Here is a 23,045-nt window from a genome sequence, read left to right as displayed (position 1 = left end):
TTGTCAAAGTAGCTGTTTACAGCGTCACATTCGGTTCATTTCTGAAGTAATATAGGTTTTGCATCTTGTCGTAGTCTACACGCTGAAAATAAGATGATTTAGGGAAAATGGCTGTCCAACGAAATGTCTTAATGTAAGATTATTTCACTGACTGACACACTTGAATTGAAGCAAATAATGCAACCAAGAGCTTTAATAGCAGACTACAAATGCGTCAGAGTTTTAGGCACTCTTGGAACAAAGTATAACAGAAATAAATCAAAGCGCAGTAGTACTGATAGGGCGGTTGTCTATATCTGAAAATCTTGAGAAAAAACACCTTTTACAATAGGTGCCTTTACAATAACACTTCCAATATTCATCATCATGTTTCTAAAACGACTTGTTTACTACAAGAAATATCATGATTTCTATTGTAAATATATTTTAACGTGTATGCTGTCTCGGTATACAAGCCGTATACAAATTGTAGCATGTGGCAATACAATCACTTACCTCCCCTAGAACCTAATAGTGATCTTAGAGTTTATGCTTCCATTTATATGCAAAATCATATCCAGTAAAAGTGATTATGTTATAATAAATATAATTATTAAGGCATACTTAACGACAGTATAATTCAATTATGCTTATCATCCCTGTGGGAACTACGTAAATGATATTTCAGAGAATCAGCATTCGACGCATAGTAACAAAAGATAAGCCAAAAGATAATAGGTAAGGATAGATTTCTCGGAAGCACAGAGCACCAAAATCACAGCCCCAGAGCCACGCATTTACAAGAGTAGGCCCACAACAAAAAGAAGCTGTAAGTATAAAATGTTGGCACATAGAATTTAGGAACAGAACAGAACATGGTCTTTATTACACCCAAGTAATTATACAATATGGGGATTAAACATAAAGTCAGTATAATTATGATAACATGATTACATGAACTTCCGACAGGCAGATATCATTTTGTTGGGGGAAATCATAAATGTATCACAAATTTTAGGTCTGCCATAGAACATATACAAACTTACCTGTTTTCTGGCTTCCCACTGCTCCGGCTTTTGAAACTCCTACCACCATGAATGCAACTGTACGTAATGTTTGTGTACTTAATGTCCGGATTAAATGATTTATTTGGGAAACGACCTGCAGATTTTTCTATCGTACGCGAATCACGTCTGTATAACTGAACACATTTCACTTTCTGATACTCCTCAATTTTACTTGCAAACTCTTTGAATGAAGAGAATGTATCTCCAACAGAGAATGACACAGAAGCCATTGTGATTTAACTTCAAATGACATTTTCGTCTAAAAAACATTCAGCTTATATAGCCCGGGAAAGCAGAAGTTCACATTCCAGACCATGAATAACATGAAAAACTCCAACCAAACAACATTAAGTTCCAACACGTGCCGACCTTTTTAAAATTAAAGGTACAATACGATCAAAGAATCAATTAAAACAAATTAAGTAATTTCTGTTAATAAGTATTGATCACCACTATTTTCCAATTTGCTAATCACTTGCAACTTTAATCCAATAAAAAACATGATACACGTGAAATACCGAGGTGTTACAAACCAATAATTAAAGGCCGTAATTAAATTGATCAAATAATTAGCCGGAATCGTTAATGGCAATTAAAATTATTTAATATATCCGTAAACATGTAATGAATATATAAAAAACAATAGATTTTACATTTTAATTACTTTAACATAGTACATGTACATTTAAAGACGGCAAAGTATTTTTCACTCACGTTGTTAAAATCAGTAACATATACCATATTTTTCTTCCAGCAGGAAACGAACATTCTACCACGTAAATACTGTTATTGAAACTTTCAATGCCATTATAAAAGTGTACCTCGCCGATACGACGATGCCGATAATGATTCCCGCAATCATTCGTACTATAGTTTATATCAATCCAATATGGCGGACAGTATGCGGCGAGTGCACTTTTGAAGACACCATAAACGCCGGTAAATGCAGATAAAGGCAAGGGTATTGCTTGCTGAAATGGTTAAATTAGTTAAGATAATAACATGCATGATATTAATCAAAAGAAACAATGTGAATTTCGGCAGCCAGCTATATGCATAGAAAAAAAATTCCGGTTCCCTAGCCTATGCCCAGTACTTTGGCTAGAGAACCGGTTCCGGACGAATAAGTCTGGAGTCTAGGGAACCGATTCCGTTTCGCTAGCCACTGCCTCTCCTAAAATCCACCTATGGAGTATGGTATCCATCAGTCCATCCAAAGAAGTATAAAATACACAGAATGGCAACAGGAGATAATCTGGCATAAGCTTGTGTCAGTGCGTTATCTTATAGGAGAGATTGTGTTTATATACAAATCTGTTGTATTTTCTATTTTTAGAACTGATGAGACGTCCATGTTTTTTTTTTAACAGTGATGTTTTTCTAACGGCCTAAACTTTCTTAAAACACAAATGATATCAATAATTTTTTAATCAATGGAAAGGTTATAAAACAAGCAATTTATGAATACCTTTTAATTATTATTTCGAAATAAAATAGATTAATTATGAACGCATAACTTACAGTACGTGTTTTTCTAAAAAATTTGAACATCACTCCACCACTATTAATCTTATATGTCATTTAAAACGGTTATTCTTTTTAAAAAGATACTTGAATTCGAAAATGTGAAAATGGTAAGTATTTCAAAACTTTTTGAATTTTGAAAATCCATAAATGAGCGAAAAAGTTATTAAAAATAAAAAATTCCGATGCCATTCACAGACGATTTAAAAACATTTGTTTTGCCCACCACCAGATAAACAGATGTTAATGTGTGACGTCACGGCGATCTCTCCTATTGAAGCATATTTGCCGACTTGATCAATGATGATCAAATCAACAGATGCTTAATTATCAAAGTATTACACTGGCAGTACGGCCGGCACTTAATAAACTGAATCGGGTCCAATTTTCAAATGACAACTGTTGATTTCTCAGACTTCCAATCATAAATTCGTTCCTTCCCTGTGTAGAAAATACTAATAACATTAAAAAAACACCATTATCATTATAAACAAAACGATCTGATAGAAAGTTTTTCTCAACACAAATTTTTATCCTTCTGCTGTCTGTTTCATACACCGGTAAAATGAGATCTCTTTCAGTTCCCACGTGATGTTGCCGAGATTTGCTCTATATGCCTTTCAAGTTGCCGATCTATTTATTTTTATAGCTCTTTGGTCCATCCATTTGAAATAAACTCGGTATACTTGATCAACGTGAAGTTGACAAGGACATTGGCTAGAATTTGCTGGTACCCATTTACAGCTGGGTCGACTGAGGCAATCATGGTAAAGTGCCTTGCTCAAGGACACACTGCAATGGGAGTAGCCAGGAATTAAACCCAAGGCCGTCTCCTCTGTAGGAAAGCGTCTTAGCCCTCTTGACCAATGCGTCCGCCTGATCTCTGTTACTAACCACTGGCTGTCTAATTGCTGTCATCATAATCAGTGTACTTTGAGAGAATAATTAATGGTACCTAAATATAGAATGAAGCTCAAAAGTTAAAGACATACATCATAATACCACTTAACTTTGTTGCCCTCCTAATAAATGTAATCCTTCCTGATCATGAAAATGAATAATTATCATGTTTACTTAAATTGTACAGTTACTTGTAATAATTGTGTCAAGTAAATCTTATCTTTTATGTCCACTTACAGTTTTTGGAGTAAACCTTTTTTATGTCCCCAGTGTTAAAGACCTGAGAGGTAAAACGTGTTTGAACTGTCCTGTTTTCAGTTTGAGCATCACACTTTCTTGTGTACTCGACTTCAGTTTTCAAACTATTGAAGTGAAACTTAGTATCTTCAGTATGAAGTGGACATACATGTTTTATTGAGAAAATCGTATCCAAATATTTATTTTGAGATTTGGCTGTTGTTTGTCTGAAATATCACAACTACATCTGAACATTGTGTACTCAACTACTTCTACTCTGTCCAACCAAAAGAAACTTTGTATACATGATCAGCATGAAGTGATTATTTGCAAACTGTTCAGACTGTAATGTCAGATGTTTGTTTTTAGTGATGACTGTTTTTTATTTTAAAATATTACAACTACTATGCCCCAACGATAACATAGGGAATTCAGCATTTTTCTAGCATGTTACAATCTAAATATTTCCGGATTTTGTTCAAATTACAAATTAGCTCAGTGGTAAAGCATGATGTCCATGGTCAACAGATCTTTTGCCGTGTGGGTTCGAAACTCAGTATTGAGAATTAATTTTTATTTCACTTTTGCATAAAAATTAGGTTTCCTTCATGAGCTCTGTGACAATACGACAGAGAGGTATCTAAAGCCGATATGGCAGATCAGAATAGTTTATTATATATCAAAGATGATAGATTAAATGCATGCACTCAAGTCATGCAAATAATGAACATGCTATTGTGTTATATAAAGACATATATACAAATTCAAACCATCAAAGAAAGAAAGAAAGAAACAAAAGTAATGAAATAAAAATGAAAACGAATAGAAAAAAAAAACAAATCTGAAAAAAAAAACTCTTATGAAGATTCGAACCCACAAAACGACTTATATCCAAATGTTGTCTGCAGTTTACCCAACTGAGCTATGTTGCCATATACATAATAACTATTTAAAATGAAAGAAATACCAATATTTAATTGTCAAGTAAATGGGTAACCATTATGAATTATTATTTCATCAGTTATCATGAAATAGACTCGTCCTCGCGTTTCGGCGGGAATCGCGTTATCATTGGGGATTAGTACATCAGAACATTTTGTTTTTGATTCCTTGTACAGTTTCCATCCAATTGAAAGAGAACTTGGTACACATCATCAACATGAAGTGGACATGTACAATTTTAGGGTTTATTTTTTTTCTTCGGGATTTGAATATTGCAACAACATCAAAACAGCATCTTTACCCTCCTGGGCGATTTCGGTAAAAACAATAAAAACCTTTTATCCATCAGGGGTGAGGGGGCCGAAATGAATTTGGGTACTATTTTCCCATGAAGTGGCATGTCATATTGCCCATTTTCTTTCATTTATTTTTCGTGATTTAAAAAAACACTTTTTGGGGGACATTTTTTTTTTTCCCCATAAAAATTTCCAAGGGGGCAGTTCATACAATCTTGACTTTTTAGCTTACCTGTCACTAGTGACAAGGTAGCTTTTGTGTCACCCTTCGCCCGGCCCCCCGTGCGTCCGTAAAAATTCTTGCCCGCACGATAGGGTTTCATTATGATTTTTTTTTTACAAAATTTCACACAACTTGTATCCCATAAATCCGGTTTCTTTCTTGAACTGGGCCCAAACCCTTTATGGGTTTCAGATTATGGCCCTGAAAGGGGCCCAAAAAAAGCTATTTTGACCTGTCTCACAATTTCACTTTTTTTTAGATTTGATTTTTACCAAAAAGGCACACAAATTGTTCACCAAAAGATTTGGTTCCTTTCTTTAACGGCCCGATTTCATTTTGGGTTCCCGAGTTAAGCCCCTGAAGGGCCAGAATTTGCTATTTTTCCTTTTCGCACAATACACTTATTTAAAAATTTTTTTTTAACCAAAATTGCACCAGTAGTATCACCATAAAATCTTGGTTCCTTTCTTAAGGCAAGATTCCTTTTTGGGGTTTAGAGTTATGGCCCCTGAAAAGGGCCCCAAAAATTGCTATTTTGCCTTGTCGCACAATAGCACTTCATTCATGATTTGAATTTAATCAAACTTGCAAAAAACTTGTGTCACCATAAGATCTCAGTTCCTTTCTTAAACCCGGGCTAAAATCCCAAAAGGGGTTCCAGATTTAAATGGCCCCTGAAAGGCCCAAAAATTTTGCTATTTTGACCTTGTCTGCACAATAGCAGCTTCTTTATGATTTGTTTTTAACCAAACTTGCACACAACTTGTATCCCCAAACAAGTCTTGGTTCCTTTCTTGATCTGGCCAAATTCCTTCATGGGTTCCAGAGTTATGGCCCCTTAAAAAGGCCCAAAATTGCTATTTTGGCTTTTGCAACCATATAGAGACTTCATTTATTGTTTTGTTTGATACAAACTTCCAAAATATCTTCAGAAACAATAAATCTTAGATTCCATGACAAATCGGATCCAATCGTAGGTTCCAGAGTTATTTTATATCTGATTACCTCCCCTGATTGTAATCAAAATGGATTTATATCAGTAAGTACTTATAGGACTTATTCGAAATTTCACAGTTGTCATTAGTTGGACTATGGACTGATTTTATGTAAAATTACCTCCCTTTATTTCAAATTAAAATGGGTATATCTCCGTAACTAATGAAGATACTGATCTGAAATTTCATTTATGTCAACAGATTTATTTGGCAGAGCCTTCTTTTGTTCACTTACAAATAAATTTTTTTTTTAATTACTTCCCTTTTTCGTTACTATAAATAGCTTTTTTTTTAGAACTTTTTTATTATTGCCCGTAGGGAAAAACCGAGACCACTTTTCTGTGGTACAACTGGATGGTACCTCCAATTTTTTAAGGTGCATTTGACATATCTGTACCTTAAAATTGTTTTTTCTTTTTGGTTAAATTTCTTTCCCCTTGTTGTTCCTGTCCTTTGGGCTTAAATATTTTACTGAGGATCTTCTTGTCCTCAAGTGCAAAGATAACAGGGGAGCGATGTAGGGCCATCATGGCCCTCTTGTTCTTGTTTAGACATTAAAATTATTCATGACTTATATTTCAGAGAACAAGACAGGTGTGTGTAAGCTAGAGTTGGAACCCAGAAGACCAGCAGATAGACCAAGCATATTGGCCTGGGAACAGGTTTGTTGCGATCCCAGTTACAAACACTTGTTGAATTGTGAAAATAATAGCCTTTGTGAAATATGTCTAAAATAGGAAAATCTTAAAAAAAATATAATAAAATAAAGAATTTCAAAGATTTTTTTAAAGAATAATACCGGTATTTGAAAATGTGGGATGACATTTTAGTGTTTGTTCAGGAGTAACTGATATTTATTTACCTAAATACACATAAGAGTTTACAAAGTAGCAAACAAATTGTAAAACAGCAAAAAAACACCCCCAAGAGGTAACAAGGTTTGGGAATTTAAGTTCAGAATTGAAAAAGAAACATACTTTCGAACTTCCTCCTTATTTGGAGGCAATTTTATAGGGGAAAAAGATACCCATATACAATACAACTTTATTTCATTTTCTTATAAATATTGACACTTAGGGTTTTGGCAATTTTCTGTGCAGGATTCATTTAGTTTTATCTTTGGTCCAACATCAATCATATTTCCATCATATATTATTGTAAATACATTTTAGCCTCATTTCATCAATTTGCTTTTCCGCTTCAGTAGCTATTCTTCTCACATGGGTGTCAGTATTGCTGTTAACTTTGTCGTCCCACCTTGCTTTAAGTTTTGAGTGCAAGGTCATATCTCAGTAACCATTGCTGCTTGCATGATTTAAGAAATAATAGATCCAAACAGTGATTTATCATTGAATCAAATCATTGTTTGAAGTTTAGATGCAAAGGAATTATGTCACAAGAGCGCATCCCTAGTGATATAATAATACGCATCTAAACCACAAACAATGATTTTATTCCAGAGCAAATCACTCTTTGAGATAATTTTTATGTTATTTCGAATCTAACACGTTACCAAGGATTTTTAAATACAATCTAGACAACATCTGATAAATATTTGGCTGTTTTCTTTTGATTTCTTTACCAGTGTGGTATGCCATTTGATGCTATGATGTAATAATTGTGACATCAGAAACTTGAATTGTTGCATAATAACACACAGTTTTCAATTTTCTTTGTTCAATAAGGAAACAAATTGGGCTACAATGAAACATAACACAAGGCCTTTCAGTCATAAAACCTATTGAAAGTGTTGTGGGGAATAAAAATTTTAGTTTACTTAACCGCTGTCTTGTTTTAACAGTCTGTTCATATACGTTCGTTTAATAGTTTGCTTGGAAGCAGTGGTCTAGCCTAGCAGTTTGCTAGTAGTAAATTATTACGTCAGATTAACTGACATGTCAGGATGACACCACCCTTTACTTTGAAAGGGAAAATAAAAACACAAATGCTGAATAAATTTAAAAACCAACCAAATTTTTACTTATCTTTCTAAACTAATATTTTACAAAGTGATCTAAATATACAAGTTAGAAAAATGCCAAAAATACTGATAAAGATGACAAATCAGCTTAATGAATAAAAAGAATAAAGTTTTTAAAGTTCTATCAGAAAGTAAATAATGATCTCAATAAATGGTATTATTAAAGTATCTAAATGTATTTTGTGACACTGTACTTTTATGACTCTGTCCAAAATTAACAGCAATGTAAATTAATTATAAATATTTGCTGTAGTATTTAAAGATGAAAATCTAAAACAATTGCTGTTAAGACAATAGAATTTAAGTTACTTAATTAAAGAAAATTACTTACTAATTTAGAGAAAAGTTACAATAAATTTAGTAAAACTCTTAGGTTAAATATATAGCCAAAAATAAATACAAAATTAATTAATTATTAATTACTAAACCCTAAGAGAGTTTTTAAGATGTTGTCGGTCCAAAAATTCCTTACAGAGTGAAGGAATGGCTCTGAAATTCTACTGAGGTAAACTCTTCCAGAATGCATTCAACCATGAAGGATGTAAAGTACATTCTGATTGGTCAGCATTTTTCTGATAAGCCATTCAACATTTATCTTACATATCAGCTATGACCTTGACAATGTTTATGTAAGCTCTTTGTCTTTAATCTAAAAATAGCTCAAAGTTCTTTCATAACTGGTCTTACTAAAAATAGCTGATGGAAATACAAAGTGAAAATACATGTATGTAATGATATCAAATGCAGTTTGTTACAGTAAAGATAAACTGAAAGTACTGATGACTATGAAGTAAATAAGCAATAATAAAGTATCAAATGAATATTCTGAACTGTGTGAATGTGCATGAAGAATGATCTACATAGATAAATCAGCAGTCTTTAATAGACTAGCTGAATGCCCTTAATAGACTAGCTAAATGTCTATGCTTTCAAATCTTAAAATACCATACTATTTGTAAATACAAACATTTATGATAAAATATTAGACTGTTAGATAATATTATGCAATACTGAAACTATGTATTATGTAACATTATGTTGTAAAAATCCAACTTTACAACAAAAGAACCAAGTTCAGATTATGCAACGAACTATTTAGCTGTATACAAAATTCCACATTATATACTGGTCTGAAATTTATACACAGGGGATATTACAATTGTGTTTTTGCCTGACGATTATGTCAATTTTGCTTTACAGAAACATACTGCCTCTTTCCCTGAAACTACTTTTTAATGTATAAAACTTTGTTTTGAAACAGAAAGATGTAACTGTTGTTTCTGCCTGAAGAAATTTTATGTTGCATTTATTTGTTATTTATAATAATGTGTATCAAATACTGTTTTACAGAAAAATACTGTGTTTTTACCTGAAGATTTGAAGAGCTTCTATTTGACATCTGATGGTTTTTTGTTGACATGGTGTGTTAAAATTGAAAGTAAGTGATTATCATGGTTGATACTTGAAGTCAGTAGAATTCACACATGAAAACCCTTACAGAAGAAAAAGGCCTGCTGCGTACTCTTGCTGTGTACATACAGCATATATGATGCGTACATGATGTGTACTGAAATCAAGGGCTTTAAATAGTACACAGGATATACACCGCACATACACCGATAGTACGTTTGTAGTACACTTTTGACATGCAAATGAGCTCTGCCGCGTACTACTTGCTGCGTACATGCTGTGAACTACATAGTACACAGGATGTACGCTGGAGGAATTTAGTATGCGGGAAATAGTACACAGCATGTACACGGCACATACACTTTTCACATGCAAATGAGCCTGCGGTGTACTACCCCTGCGGCGTACATGCTGTGTAGTCCTGCGGCGTACATGCTGTGTACTCCTGGCCCTAGTCCTGCGGCATACATGCTGTGTACTCCTGCTGCATACATGCTGTGTACTCTTGTGGCGAAACTGCTGTGATAATGTAAATTCTTTACCCCACCAACTTTCTTATGCAAATGCTGATCATTTGGACAGAAAAAAACAGAAAAAAGATAAGTGACAAGCATCAATAAGTATTTACCCTTACAAAAGTAATGTAGATTGATGTTATCAAATAAATTAGTATGCTTTTCTTCATCCACTTTTCAATAAAATAAATCAATTTTTGTAGCATATAATTTTGTAATTTGGTAAACATTTGAAGAAAATGGCGTAATTGCATCAAGGGGAAACAACTTTAATGCAACTAAATATAAGTGTTATGATTTATTATAGACGATGTGTGCGTAGTATGTATTTATTTTGATTAAAATCCATCTGAGAACAATCTAGGACTGGAATTATATATTTTGATTTTTTCCAATGGAGCGAGCGCAATTAGCCAAAAACGTTCTGAAAATATACGAGCGGCAAATCCGATGAACAACTTTTTAATTTGGTGAGGCCTTAATGAGTAAACATAATGAGCATTAAAGCCTTTATAAAACATGATAGAATGGTGTTTTGCTTAAGAGTATTCAAATAACAGTGAGAGCTGTTAATTCTTCTCATTTGGGCGCTGTTGATGCATTATCTTGGTAATTATTTCATGTATTACAAAATGTAATGCAACGAAGCTCAAATAAGGCTTTTCAATTATCCAAGTTAGAAAGCTCCAGGATTAATTCAAAATGAAACAGAATATATTTTTACACTGCATGCAAGGTGCAGCTCAGAAATCACTAAGATGTAAGCTTCAAAAATGAACATTGCAAATAGTTTGGCAAATTTTCATTGTTCAGAATACCGGTAATCTGAACTATTCTCTGCCATTAAGATAAAAGTTACTCGGAAATCAAGTTCTTGCTTCCAAAAAAAAAAAAAAAATGTACAAATCCTTCCTGCATGAAGTGTACTTCAGACTTTTACCTAAAAAAATTCAAAGTATAAACACCAAAAGAAAATGAACAAGTCCCTCCCGCGTATATGAAGTTTACTTCAGACTTTAACTTATAAAAAAAAAACTAAGTATAGATGCCAAAAGATATTGTACAAGTCTTTCCCGCGTATATGAAGTGTACTGCACAATTTTCAAAGTATCTGCGGTGTACATGCAGTGTACTATTTTCTTGTACAAGTCCCTCCTGCGTACATGCAGTGTACTCCTTAAATTTTCAGAGTCTGTGCTGCGTACTTGAAGTGTACTAGTGACCTCCTGCGTACATGCTGTGTACTCGTCGAAACAGTACCCGGCATGTACGCGGCATGCGGTGTATGTAAAATGTACTCCTCTGGCGTACTACTGTGTTCGTGGCATATACACAGCAAATACGCAGCATGTACGCCACAAAGGCTTGCTTCTGTAAGGGAAGCTGAACAGAAACCTGTCATAACTCTGTCTTCGTATAATATGAGTTAAGACAGTTTTCCAGGGGTCTATATGGCCAAGTGGTTAGGGTCACTGACTTTAAATCACTTGCCCCTCATTGATGTGGGTGTGAGCCTCACTCTGGGCAATGAATTCTTCATGTGAGGAAGCCATTCAGCTGGCTTATAGTTGGTGGTTCTGCCCAAGAGCCTGCTCGTGATGAAATTAGGGGCACTTGACGTCTTCCTCCACCGTCAAAGCTGGAAAGTCACCATTTGACCAATAAATGTGTCGGTGAGAAGTTAAAACAAACAAAAACAAAATAAGACAGTTTTCCATTTAACCCTCTAAATGTTTTCACCGAAAAGCTGTTTTAGTCAAAATCGCAAAATTTATGCCAGCAAAATTCAGTTAATTCACAATATGCCATTAGCTCATTTTTGTAAAATCAAAGCTTCTAGAATTCTTTAGTATATGAGCCGTGCCATGAGAAAACCAACATAGTGGGTTTGCGACCAGCATAGATCCAGACCAGCCTGCGCATCTGCGCAGTCTGGTCAGGATCCATGCTGTTCGCTTTTAAAGCCTATTGGAATTGGAGAAACTGTTAGCGAACAGCATGGATCCTGACCAGACTGCGCAGATGCGCAGGCTGGTCTGGATCCATACTGGTCGCAAACCCACTACAATTATGTATGTGCAGTCATAATTTATTTTACTTTATCAGGCCTGACTGGTCCTGATTTCAGGCTTTTGACTCCCAGAGTTTCCCTATATAGCTCTATTGAAAACGGAAATTTCAGGCCTTAGAATGTAATTTTCAGGCTTTTGTTTTTTTTAAAGCACAAGACTTCTCTTGCGTCCCCCGGTGTAAGATGGAGTTTTCAAGCACCAGAGAAATCACCAGAAAACCCACAGTCTGGTATGCAAGAATCAGTACTCTTCAATAAGTATTAGATCAAGGTCGATAAGAAGTATGACACATTGATAATTATTGTTCTCTTTCAGATGGACCAGTTCCAGTTGGACGTATGTATCTCAACAGTGTAAGCAAGATGATGAAGTTTGGTGGGCCAGCAAACAATACTTTAGTCAATCCTAGTTTAGCTGACCTTGATGCTGATTCTGATGCTGAGGATGAAACTTCAGGTATTCTTTTTCTGTGTAGTGGTTTTGGAGCAGGAGAGTTTTGTGATGTGTATGTAAGATATGTGTGGGTTAAGTGGAGGTTGGCTGAGTTAAGGCCATTTTTAGCTCATCTGATTTTTAAAAAAAAAAAAAAATGAGTTATTGTCATCACTTGATCGGCGTCGGCGTTGCCTGGTTAAGTTTTATGTTTAGGTCATCTTTTCTCCTAAACTATCAAAGCTATTGCTTTGAAACTTGCAACACTTGTTCACCATCAAAAGCTGACCCTGTACAGCAAGAAACATAACTCCATCCTGCTTTTTGGAAGATTTATGGCCCCTTTTGTACATAGAAAATATCAGATTTCTTGGTTAAGTTTTATGTTTAGGTCAGCTTTTCTCCTAAACTATCAAAGCTATTGCTTTGAAACATGCAACACTTGTTCACCATCATAAGCTGACCCTGTACATCAAGAAACATAACTCCATCCTGCTTTTTGGAAGAATTATTGCTTCTTTTGGACTTAGAAAATCAGTTTTCTTGGTTAAGTTTTATGTTTAGGTCAGCTTTTCTCCTAAACTATCAAAGCTATTGCTTTAAAACTTGCAACACTTGTTCACCATCATAAGGTGACCCTGTACAGCTAGAAACATAACTCCTTCCTGCTTTTTGCAAGATTTATGGCCCCTTTTGGACTTAGAAAATATCAGATTTCTTGGTTAAGTTTTATATTTAGGTCAACTTTTTCTCTTAAACTATCAAAGCTATTGCTTTGAAATTTGCAACACTTGTTCACCATCATAAGCTGACCCTGTACATCAAAAAACATAACTCCATCCTGCTTTTTGCAAGAATTATTGCCCCTTTTGGACTTAGAAAATCAGTTGTCTTGGTTGAGTATTATGTTTAAGTCAGCTTTTCTCATAAACTATCAAAGCTATTGCTTTAAAACTTGCAACAGTTTTTCACCATCATAAGCAGACGTTGTACGTCAAGAAACATAACTCTATCTTGCTTTTTGCAAAATCATGGGTAGGACAATATTTCTATTATACAAAAAAAATCAGATGAGCGTCAGCACGTAAGGCGGTGCTCTTGTTAACAGTTGTTAACCTCATCAAGATAAAGTGCAGACCACATGACTTGGGTGACTATGTTCAAGGTCATGGTCACAGAGGTCAAATGTCAAATAGCTTAAAGGCCGGGGAAGAACTATAAAAAGGGTTCAGGTAGAGAAATGGCCACTCTTTTTGTGTACAGTGAGCAAGCAACATCAGAGGTTTATATCAAAATTTCAAAGAAATTAGAGCACAGATCTTTTTGAAATTTTGCACAAGCCTTCTTCAGCACCATTTTTATTAGTTTTGAAAAATATGTGTTGTCTGCTATGGCAGCTTCTCCATTTGTTGAGAGCTAATCATGAAACAGCAGTTGTATGATTCACACTCTCTACATATTATTTCACATAAGGCGGGAAGTTTTGTCATGTTTATGAAAATGTATTACTGAATTACATAGAAAACAAAAATTATGGCTTTCAGGAATGGAAATTACACAGCTGTCTTCTCATTTATTGATAACAATACACAGCAATGCACTAAGTCTTGTCATTTTTTTTGTAGAAAAATTTAAACATTTAAACATAATTTTTTTTAATGGAACCAATTAGTAAATTTAGATTATTCAACCATCACTTGCACAGTAGGGCTGTCATCGATAGAAACGATATCGATGTATCAACGATATTTTTTGGTTGATCGATTATCGATTCCCATTTTTAAAAATCGATATTTTACACAGAGAAAAGAAACTATCCAGATAAACACTCAGACCCTCTAAAACAACTTTTCTGCCTGCAAAAATGCGCCCTAAGTAACGGAAGTTGTCAATAAAGGTCATGTCTAAACTTGTCCCGTAGCAGTCTTTTCCAACTAGTCGGCACTACCTATATGGGGAAATACATAAATACAATTAAAACACACGAAAAGCATGCAATTAAACTAAAAATAACATTAACAAGAAGGTATATAGCATGTACATGAACAAATAGGTTGTTACACTAACTTAATAATCCATATATCGATGTATCGTCGATATCTGTCTTCCGATATATCAGTATCGTCGATATGACAAAGACCCAATCAATGACAGCCCTATTGCACAGCATTTTGTTTACCTTCCATTTGTGAATTGAATGGCATTTATCAAAATTAAGGGACATTCTTTTCTGCTGTGTATTAAGTTATTTCTGTAGATAGGGAGCTTATCTTTACTTGAGTATTAAAGAACACAATGCAACGTTTTTGCAGTTACTTGGTCATGTAGATGGGACTTAAACTGTTACAGCAAGGAAAGAAAAGAATATGAGGCAATAACTACATTATACATGTTGAAAACATTTTTTGGAAAAAATCACATAAATCCAGTGTTTCATTCTGGTACAAGAAACAAGAAATATCTTTAAAAAAGATGGTCGGCGAATTGTATTAAGACAAGAAGTTAATTAGGTTTTCATATCATTTGTGTTATTCTATCATCTATCTAACATTTTGAAAATAGCAAAACTAAACACAACGCTTAAACTATTTAGATGGTTCTCTTTTAATTTTTCACAAAGGTCTCGTAACGGTGCAATATTGTTTCGTTTTTTTCTATGCCGAATAATTACAGCAGTGGTCTTGAAGTCACTTCTCTACCTAGAAGACATTAATCGATCGGCTAATCACACCCTCATTCATGTGATACGCAGACCTTATTCAGCTCTCCCTGTAAATTGATACATATTGGTATTTGAACAGGTTTCTATTACATTTATTAAACTTACTTTTCATTTTAGATACATGTATATCCATATTCTTGCTAAATATACTGAGTGAAGCGTAGCTTTAAAACTGTAAACAGCGTCATTAAACACTCCTTGTCTGACATTTCACTTAGCGTTGCACAATCAGGAGAGTGAAAAACAAGAACAATCTTTAAAAAAGATTGTCGGCTAATTGTAGTAAGACAAGAAGTATATGAGGTTTACAAATCGTGTCATTCTATCATCTATCTAACATTTTGCAAATAGCAAGACCAAACACCACACTTAACAACAATTTAAATGGTTCTCTTTAAAATGTTCACAAAGGTCAATTTTGTTTCGTTTATTTTCGGCAAATAATTACAGCAGTGGTCTGGAAGGCACTTCTCTACATAGAAGACTCTAATCACACCCTTATTCATGTGATACGCAGATCGTATTCAGCTCTTTCTGTAAATTGATACATATTGGTATTTGAACAGGTTTTTATCATATTTATTAAACTTACTTATCATTTTTTTGATAAATCAATATTCTTGCTAAATATAATACTGAGCAAAACTTAGCTTTAAAACTGTGAACAGCGTCGTTTAGGATAAACGCTTTGTCTACATTTCACCTAGTGTAGCACAATCAGCAGAGTGAAACAAATTGACACTCTCGTCCAATCAGACAGAGTGTTGCATAAATCTTTCATTTTGATAAATTATCTATAATGCATTATCGAGTAGTCTGATTTGCAAACTGAAATCACGTGGCATGGTCACGAATTCGTTCTTAATACGGCATTCGCCGAAAAACAGTACTGAAAAACATGAATTACATGCTTTTAGATATTAAGCAGATGAATTCTGTGTTTACATGATCAGATTACAGTCGTCTGCTGACTCTCTCATAGGTAGTAAAGCTCCTCCTCTAATGCATATATGCTTAATTGCCTGCCGGCTGGTAATTCTCTAAATCAAACCCCGGCCTTTAAATTAATTTGTTTTCCAGATATACTACATCAATTTTCCATTTATTGCATACATCATGTAAACACAATGCCTATAGCAGTCACTGGAATGAATTTTAAACAAAATTGATGACTTTTAGAGTGCAAAATCCAGGACACTAGGTCCAAGGTTAAGGTTTACGTTATACTTGGCGGTCAAATGTCTTTAATTTTGTGTCCACTCAATATCTTCTGAACCACTGGAATGGTTTTCATAAAACTGGCATCAGTCGTTAACCTCATCAAGATAGCATGCAGAGTGCACAACTTAGGTTACTAGGTCCAAGGTCAAAGTCAGGCTTAAATGTCAAAGGTCATGATCACAGCATTTTACTTTTCCAGTATCAGAGCTAGTGATTTGTTGAATAAATTTAATTATTTGATTTATCTGTCTACAGGTACTGAGAAGCCTACATTTGATAGTCGCTGTAAGATATTCGAGCTAGATCCTTGTGATGGGTATGGAAAGGTCTGCCTTGTATATAAGGAAAACAAAACAGGTAGTTTTCTCTATTCAGCAATCAGTATCATAATAGAAGTGTAGAGTTTATTTTAGATTTCAGTGCACACAGGGTTCTCATGTTATACAATAGAATTATAAGATGGTAAAGGTTTATTCCTTTTTCTTTTTCCAATCTTCTTTTGCACGTCCAAGGTGTGTTTGTGGACTTATCTCAAGACACCGTATTGGCAGCTTGTGAGCTCAGCTGTGTAAATGGCCGCTGTCAATACTGTAGTTTGAGACATTTCTCATGACACAAAGGACCAGTTGGTTTACACTTGAAGTATTATATGATAACTTAATTACTAATAAAGTACAGAGAAACAGATTCAGTATCTGTTTATTTTTGAGACTATGATGCAGCTACAGTATTAAAGTTAATTAGATATTTACAGTTTCAGTTTGAAAATGTGATTTGTTACTCAAAATACATGTACTTCAGCACCATGACCATACCTGAAACAATTAGTTCAATGATTCTTACTTTTGTTTGAAAGGTTTCTTTACTATCTTACTAATCGGACTTTGCTGTGTTAAACAAACATAATACTTTCATGTATGTTTTTGTTTTTAATCAAAGATTGGTGTTTTAATTCTGTGACATTTTTACTAATTTTCTACTAAAGAAAGCATCAGTTCTATAGTTGTGTGTGCTGTCATTGGTCAGCTGTTGTTATACTGAACACTTTATTTGATCGGAGGGTAACTCTGCTTCATGTATCTTGTATTCCTTTGTAGCTCCAGATTATAAAAAGTCAGCTGACATTGTGTCAAAGGTGTATACCTCAGATTATATGACATATGGTATATTTCTTTCAGTTTAAGCTTCATATGCAGAAATGTTTCTTGTTTATTTTATTATTTTCCCAATCTGTTTCCATTTGCTATTCCATTTGCATGTTTCAAAGTGCATAATGACCCTTTCCATATAACATATACTTATATAAATATATTACTGCTGTACAAATATGTTTATAGCAATAAAATATTCTTGTACTTTTATTTCCCCCACTCCCACTTTACTTCTGAGAAAAGATGATGCCAGTTGATGGGTTGATTGAACACTTGAGCCTACATTAGTCAAAATCAATAGGATGATTACCTATGGTCCAGAAAATCCCTATTGTTTTGTAGTCTGTTTGGTCAAAGATTAAGGTCACAGAGACATAAATACTAAAAATGGTTTCTTATCAATAACTAGGTAACATTTCACTGGGCATGTAGCTATCAAATTTTATAGGACTACTGTCTGTAGTAAGTAGATGGCCACTACTTATAGGCTACTAGGGTCAAGAAAAATGGTTTCTGCTGAATAAATGTAGAATGCTAGGGCAGTTAATAATCATATTTTATAGATTGCCTGTGGTCATTTTAGAACCCCTATTGATTTTAAGGTCAGTAGGTTTTAACCGTTTATGGTCAAGGTCAAAGTGACGTTGAGACTAAGAAAGGTTACGATCAATTGCTGAATTTTGGCCTGCTTTCAAAGCTTGACATATTGTTTATGATTGGTAGATGACCCCTATTGTTTTAGGAGTGACTGGGTCAAAAGTGAAGATCACAGCATATTTGAGCCTGGAAATGACACACACATTTACATGTGACAGGTCACAATTTAGAGCCTATATGTTTACAAAAAAACTTTTCTTTATTTGAGCCGTGCCATGAGAAAACCAACATAGTGGCTTTGCGACCAGCATGGATCCAGACCAGCCTGCGCATCCGCGCAGTCTGGTCAGGATCCATGCTGTTCGCTTGCAGTTTCTCCAATTCCAATAGGCTTTAAAAGCGAACAGCATGGAGCCTGACCAGACTGCGCGGATGCGCAGGCTGGTCTGGATCCATGCTGGTCGCACACCCACTATGTTGGTTTTCTCATAACACGGCTCATTTTACTTTTCAGTATACAGTGTAACCTCTAATAGATTGACTAATGATTATAAATTAAGACAGCATCTCTGTACTACTAATGATATTTAGATGACTACATTTAAACCTTTAGAGAAACCATAACCTTTACACAGAAATATATTTTGGTTTCCCAAGACTAAATCACATTTTAGAATATATTAGCTTCATTAAACAACAGGTAATTGATTTAACTGAAAAACTAAATATAGTAAAGAAGTTCTAATACTGCTCAAAATTTATATATGAGGGCTGTTCAAAAATAACGTAGACTTTTTATCTAGCTTTTATGTACTTTTATTAAATTAATGAAGCAAAACTAGAAAAAATACCATCATGATTCGCAATCTTTCTACTAACTGCACTGTAAATTTGACATGATTATGACCTTACAATCAGGTTATATGCCTCCTCAAAAACAGTCACTTACACGAACCCGGAGCACAGAGATCGTATTTCAACGACGTTAACAACATCGTGACTTCATTGAGATACTTTCATTAAGTTTGTATTAAATCATATTTGTAAATTTCTTTTATCAATTTTGATGAAAAATACCTAAGTCATAATAAATTGTTTGGTTAGAATACTGATTCTGAAAATAGAATGAACATTAATGCCAAGCACTCAGACAGGGTGCTTAAACATGAGTACTTGGTCTTTATCAGTGGCGTCATACATTGACGTTAACATTGAACCACAGATTGTTTTTTGTTTTCGCCCTCCACCTTCACTGTCTAAATGATTCTGGACCATTTGTGGAAAGTTTGTACCACTTGAAGATCAAGACACATATGACCGAACATTGCATGGCGTCTGCTTCAATAGTTTATTAATTTCATTTGCTGTTTGTCAAAATTTCTACATATTAACTAATGAATTGTCTGATTATCTATGCGAGTCAATGACGGCATTACATGCATTAAAACAGTAATACCCACTTAGTTTAAACATTGTTTACTTCCACCTCCTACGTCGGAATGACTTCATACTCTCGATGCATGTCACCCTGACATTTTGCTGCACTTTGATATATTTTTTGAACAAATAAGTGTACTATCGGTATGAACATTAGAGATCGAATTCAAATCATGACAGATGAAAAAGCGACTGCACCGGTTAAGCATAGCAATTTGTAATTAAAACGTCTACATGCTTTGCCTATCAGTTAAAATGTTACAAAAAATGTATGACCAAATTACTGAAAGGTTGCGAATTACAATAATATTTATCACATTGCTCTTTACACAACATGTGGCTTTTGCAGCAAAAATCTACGTTATTTTTTAGCAGCCCTCGTATTTATGTATTAGTGGTGTTTGTTTTTGGATTTATTGTATAAAAGTGGCTGCTTTTTTGGCAGAGATTTGTGGTGAAATTTGCTGATTTGCCAGTTTGTAAAGATGCTGCTTAATATTTAGTTTTAGATTTCAGCTTACAGGAAGTGAAGAATCAACATACAGATCTCACTGTGGTTTCTTTTAAATATTGAAAAAAAATGATAAAAAACTTTTTATAGTAAGAATGGTAAAATAGTTTTTTTAGATTATCAAAATAACTTGATTAATTCTGAATTTATCTTAAAAAATGATTTTTTTAGGGCATTTTTCATTATAAATTGTGACCATTTTGGATACAAACAAATTGAAATTTAAATGTTGGCTTCATTTGCTGACTGATTGTGATAGAACTTTCAAGATATCTTAGTTTGGATAAAAGCAAAATTTCCATGGCAATACAAAACTTTGGTGAAGTTTCAAAAAACAATTTTTTTTTTTTCGAAATTGTGATTTTGCCCAATATACAGTGGAAAAAAACCCACATTTTCAGGCCTAAAATTGACGTACATTTCTTAAGATATTGAAAATTAAAAAAGAATCTTCTTACTAATGTTCAGAGACATTTAAAGATAATTATATTTGTTTTTAAAACTCATTTGACACTATTTCCATGAGTCAACAGTTACCTTTGGTATGGACTTACATTGCAGCTTGCTTATTGAACGGTTCGCCAGATATTTTTTGTCCCTCCACCTTCACAGTCTAAATATGCATGGACATTTGGAGTTTGCCATTGAAAAGCAATATGCACATATCGACCCATATAAATTTATTTGTGTTTTCAAAATTTCTACATTATTAAAACTAATTTCATTATTAATGCGAGGTCATGTACCATTACCATAGTAATACCCACCCTTAGTTTAAAATTGTCTGCTTCCCCTCCTCCGTCGTTGACTTCATTTCTCGTCATTCACGCCGTACATTTTCGTGCCTTGATATTTTTTGAACAAAATATATCGTTGAACCGGTCCATTAAATCTCGTAAAACCCACCGTTGGCAAGGTAATTTTCATGAAACTTGGCAGTTACAAAAATGATGACCAAATTACTGAAAGATTTGAGAACATATATTATCACATTGTCTTTACAAGGTCAAGGTTCACAACAAGTCAACGATTTGTACGCCCTGATTTTTTGTGGTTCTTTTTGATTCTTTTAAAATGGCGCTTTGAGAGAATTTTTAAAAGCATTTGGGTCCAAATTGATTCACTCTCACAGGAGTGCAGAATCAACAGTCAGCCATGTCGGTCTAAGTCTGAAAAGTCAAAAACTAAGGTCAAAATAGTTTTTAGCTTCATATAATTGTTAGCTCTGAATTATCTTAAATCTTTTGGGGAAATTTTTATTAAATTTACTTGGATCAAAAATGATTAAAGTTGGTTCAGTGACTGATTGATGTGAGAACCATGAGTCACCATTATGGTTAAGGTAAGGTCACAAATTCATGGTCAAAATTTTGAGTTTCCATTTTTTTTTTCGTTGTATTCTTAATATACACTTGAAGAAAAAAACTTTAGGCCAAAATGTGACTACATTCAAGATATTTGAAAATGTAAAAGACCTCAACATGTCAAGGTCACACTTAGATGTATAAGGTTTGAACTTTCATTTGTGCACCTTTCATATCTCCTAGAACCTCCTGAGGCTTGTTTAAACTTCGGTCGCAAATCTTCACCTCTCATGTCGAATGTGCACAAAGGCAGCCTTGTGGTCTAGTCAAGGCCATGAAGAGCAAAGGTTTGGCCTTCCCAACAAATTTTTCGTCTTCTTCCAGAATACTCATTATAGATATTTCATTAATTGGGTTTGTTACATTGATTAACTCCGACCGATGGCAGAGGAATTATGAATGTCTACTTCCGTCCTCCGGTCACGTCCGTACTATCGGTCCTCGTTGTCCTTCGTCCACAATTTCGTGTCCTGTATCTCCTAAACCCCTTGAAGGATTTTCATGAAACTTGGGTCAAATGATCACCTCATCAAGACATTGCAGACCATGAGTCAGCCTTGTCGTTTCAAGGTCAAGGTCACAACTCAAGGTCAAAGGTTTGAGCTCATTTGGTCGCTCTATCCTAAACCCCTTGAAGGAATTTTATAAAACTTGGGTCAAATGATCACCTCATCAAGACGATGTGCAGAACCCATGAGTCAGCCATGCCGGCTCAAGGTCAAGGTCACAACTCAAGGTCAAATGTTTGAGCCTTCCATTTTGTGTCCGCTCTATATCTCTTAAATCCCTTGAAGGAATTTTATAAAACTTAGGTCAAATGATCACCTCATCAAGATGATGTGCAGAACGTCTTGATGTGCAGAACCCATGAGTCAGCCATACTGGCTCAAGGTCAAGGTCACAACTCAAGGTCAAATGTTTGAGCCTTCCATTTTGTGTCCGCTCTATATCTCTTAAATCCCTTGAAGGAATTTTATAAAACTTAGGTCAAATGATCACCTCATCAAGATGATGTGCAGAACCCATGAGTCAGTCATGCCGGCTCAAGGTCAAGGTCACAACTTAGGGTCAAAGGTTTGAACCTTCCATTTTGTGTCCGCTCTATATCTCCTAAACCCCTTGAAGGATTTTCATCAAACTTGGGTCAAACGATCACCTCATCAAGGCGATGTGCAGAACTTATAAGTCAGCCTTGTTGGCTCAAGGTCAAGGTCACAACTGAAGGTCAAAGGTTTGAGCCTTCCATTTCGTGTCCGCTCTATATCTCCTAAACCCCTTGAAGGAATTTTATAAAACTTGGGTGAAATGATTACTTCATCAGAACGATGTGCAGAAATTATGAGTCAACCATGCCAGCTCAAGGTCAAGGTCACAACTAAGGGTCGAAGGTTTGAGCTTTCCATTTGGTGTCCACTCTGTATCTCCTTAACCCCTTGAAGGATTTTCATCAAACTTGGGTCAAATGATCA

The 23,045-nt window shown here is 34.6% G+C and overlaps 1 protein-coding gene across 2 annotated transcripts in view; it reads left to right on the top strand.

The window, feature by feature from the left end:
* Window positions 1-23,045, top strand: part of LOC123566022 (tubulin polyglutamylase complex subunit 2-like) — a 52,671-nt gene that overhangs the window by 6,000 nt on the left and 23,626 nt on the right. The window contains exons 2-6 of one of the 2 annotated variants that reach the window (XM_045359844.2): window positions 6,746-6,825; window positions 9,495-9,582; window positions 12,457-12,597; window positions 16,772-16,873; window positions 17,614-17,679. In XM_045359844.2, the coding sequence (XP_045215779.2) occupies window positions 6,746-6,825; window positions 9,495-9,582; window positions 12,457-12,597; window positions 16,772-16,873; window positions 17,614-17,679 (477 nt within the window). The remainder of the gene's footprint in view (window positions 1-6,745; window positions 6,826-9,494; window positions 9,583-12,456; window positions 12,598-16,771; window positions 16,874-17,613; window positions 17,680-23,045) is intronic. The other variant, XM_045359845.2, reaches the window with a different exon arrangement.

The sequence above is a fragment of the Mercenaria mercenaria genome, chromosome 8 (genome assembly GCF_021730395.1).
Source record: "Mercenaria mercenaria strain notata chromosome 8, MADL_Memer_1, whole genome shotgun sequence".
Lineage (NCBI taxonomy): Eukaryota > Metazoa > Mollusca > Bivalvia > Venerida > Veneridae > Mercenaria > Mercenaria mercenaria.
This window is presented reverse-complemented; position numbering and strand designations above follow the sequence as displayed.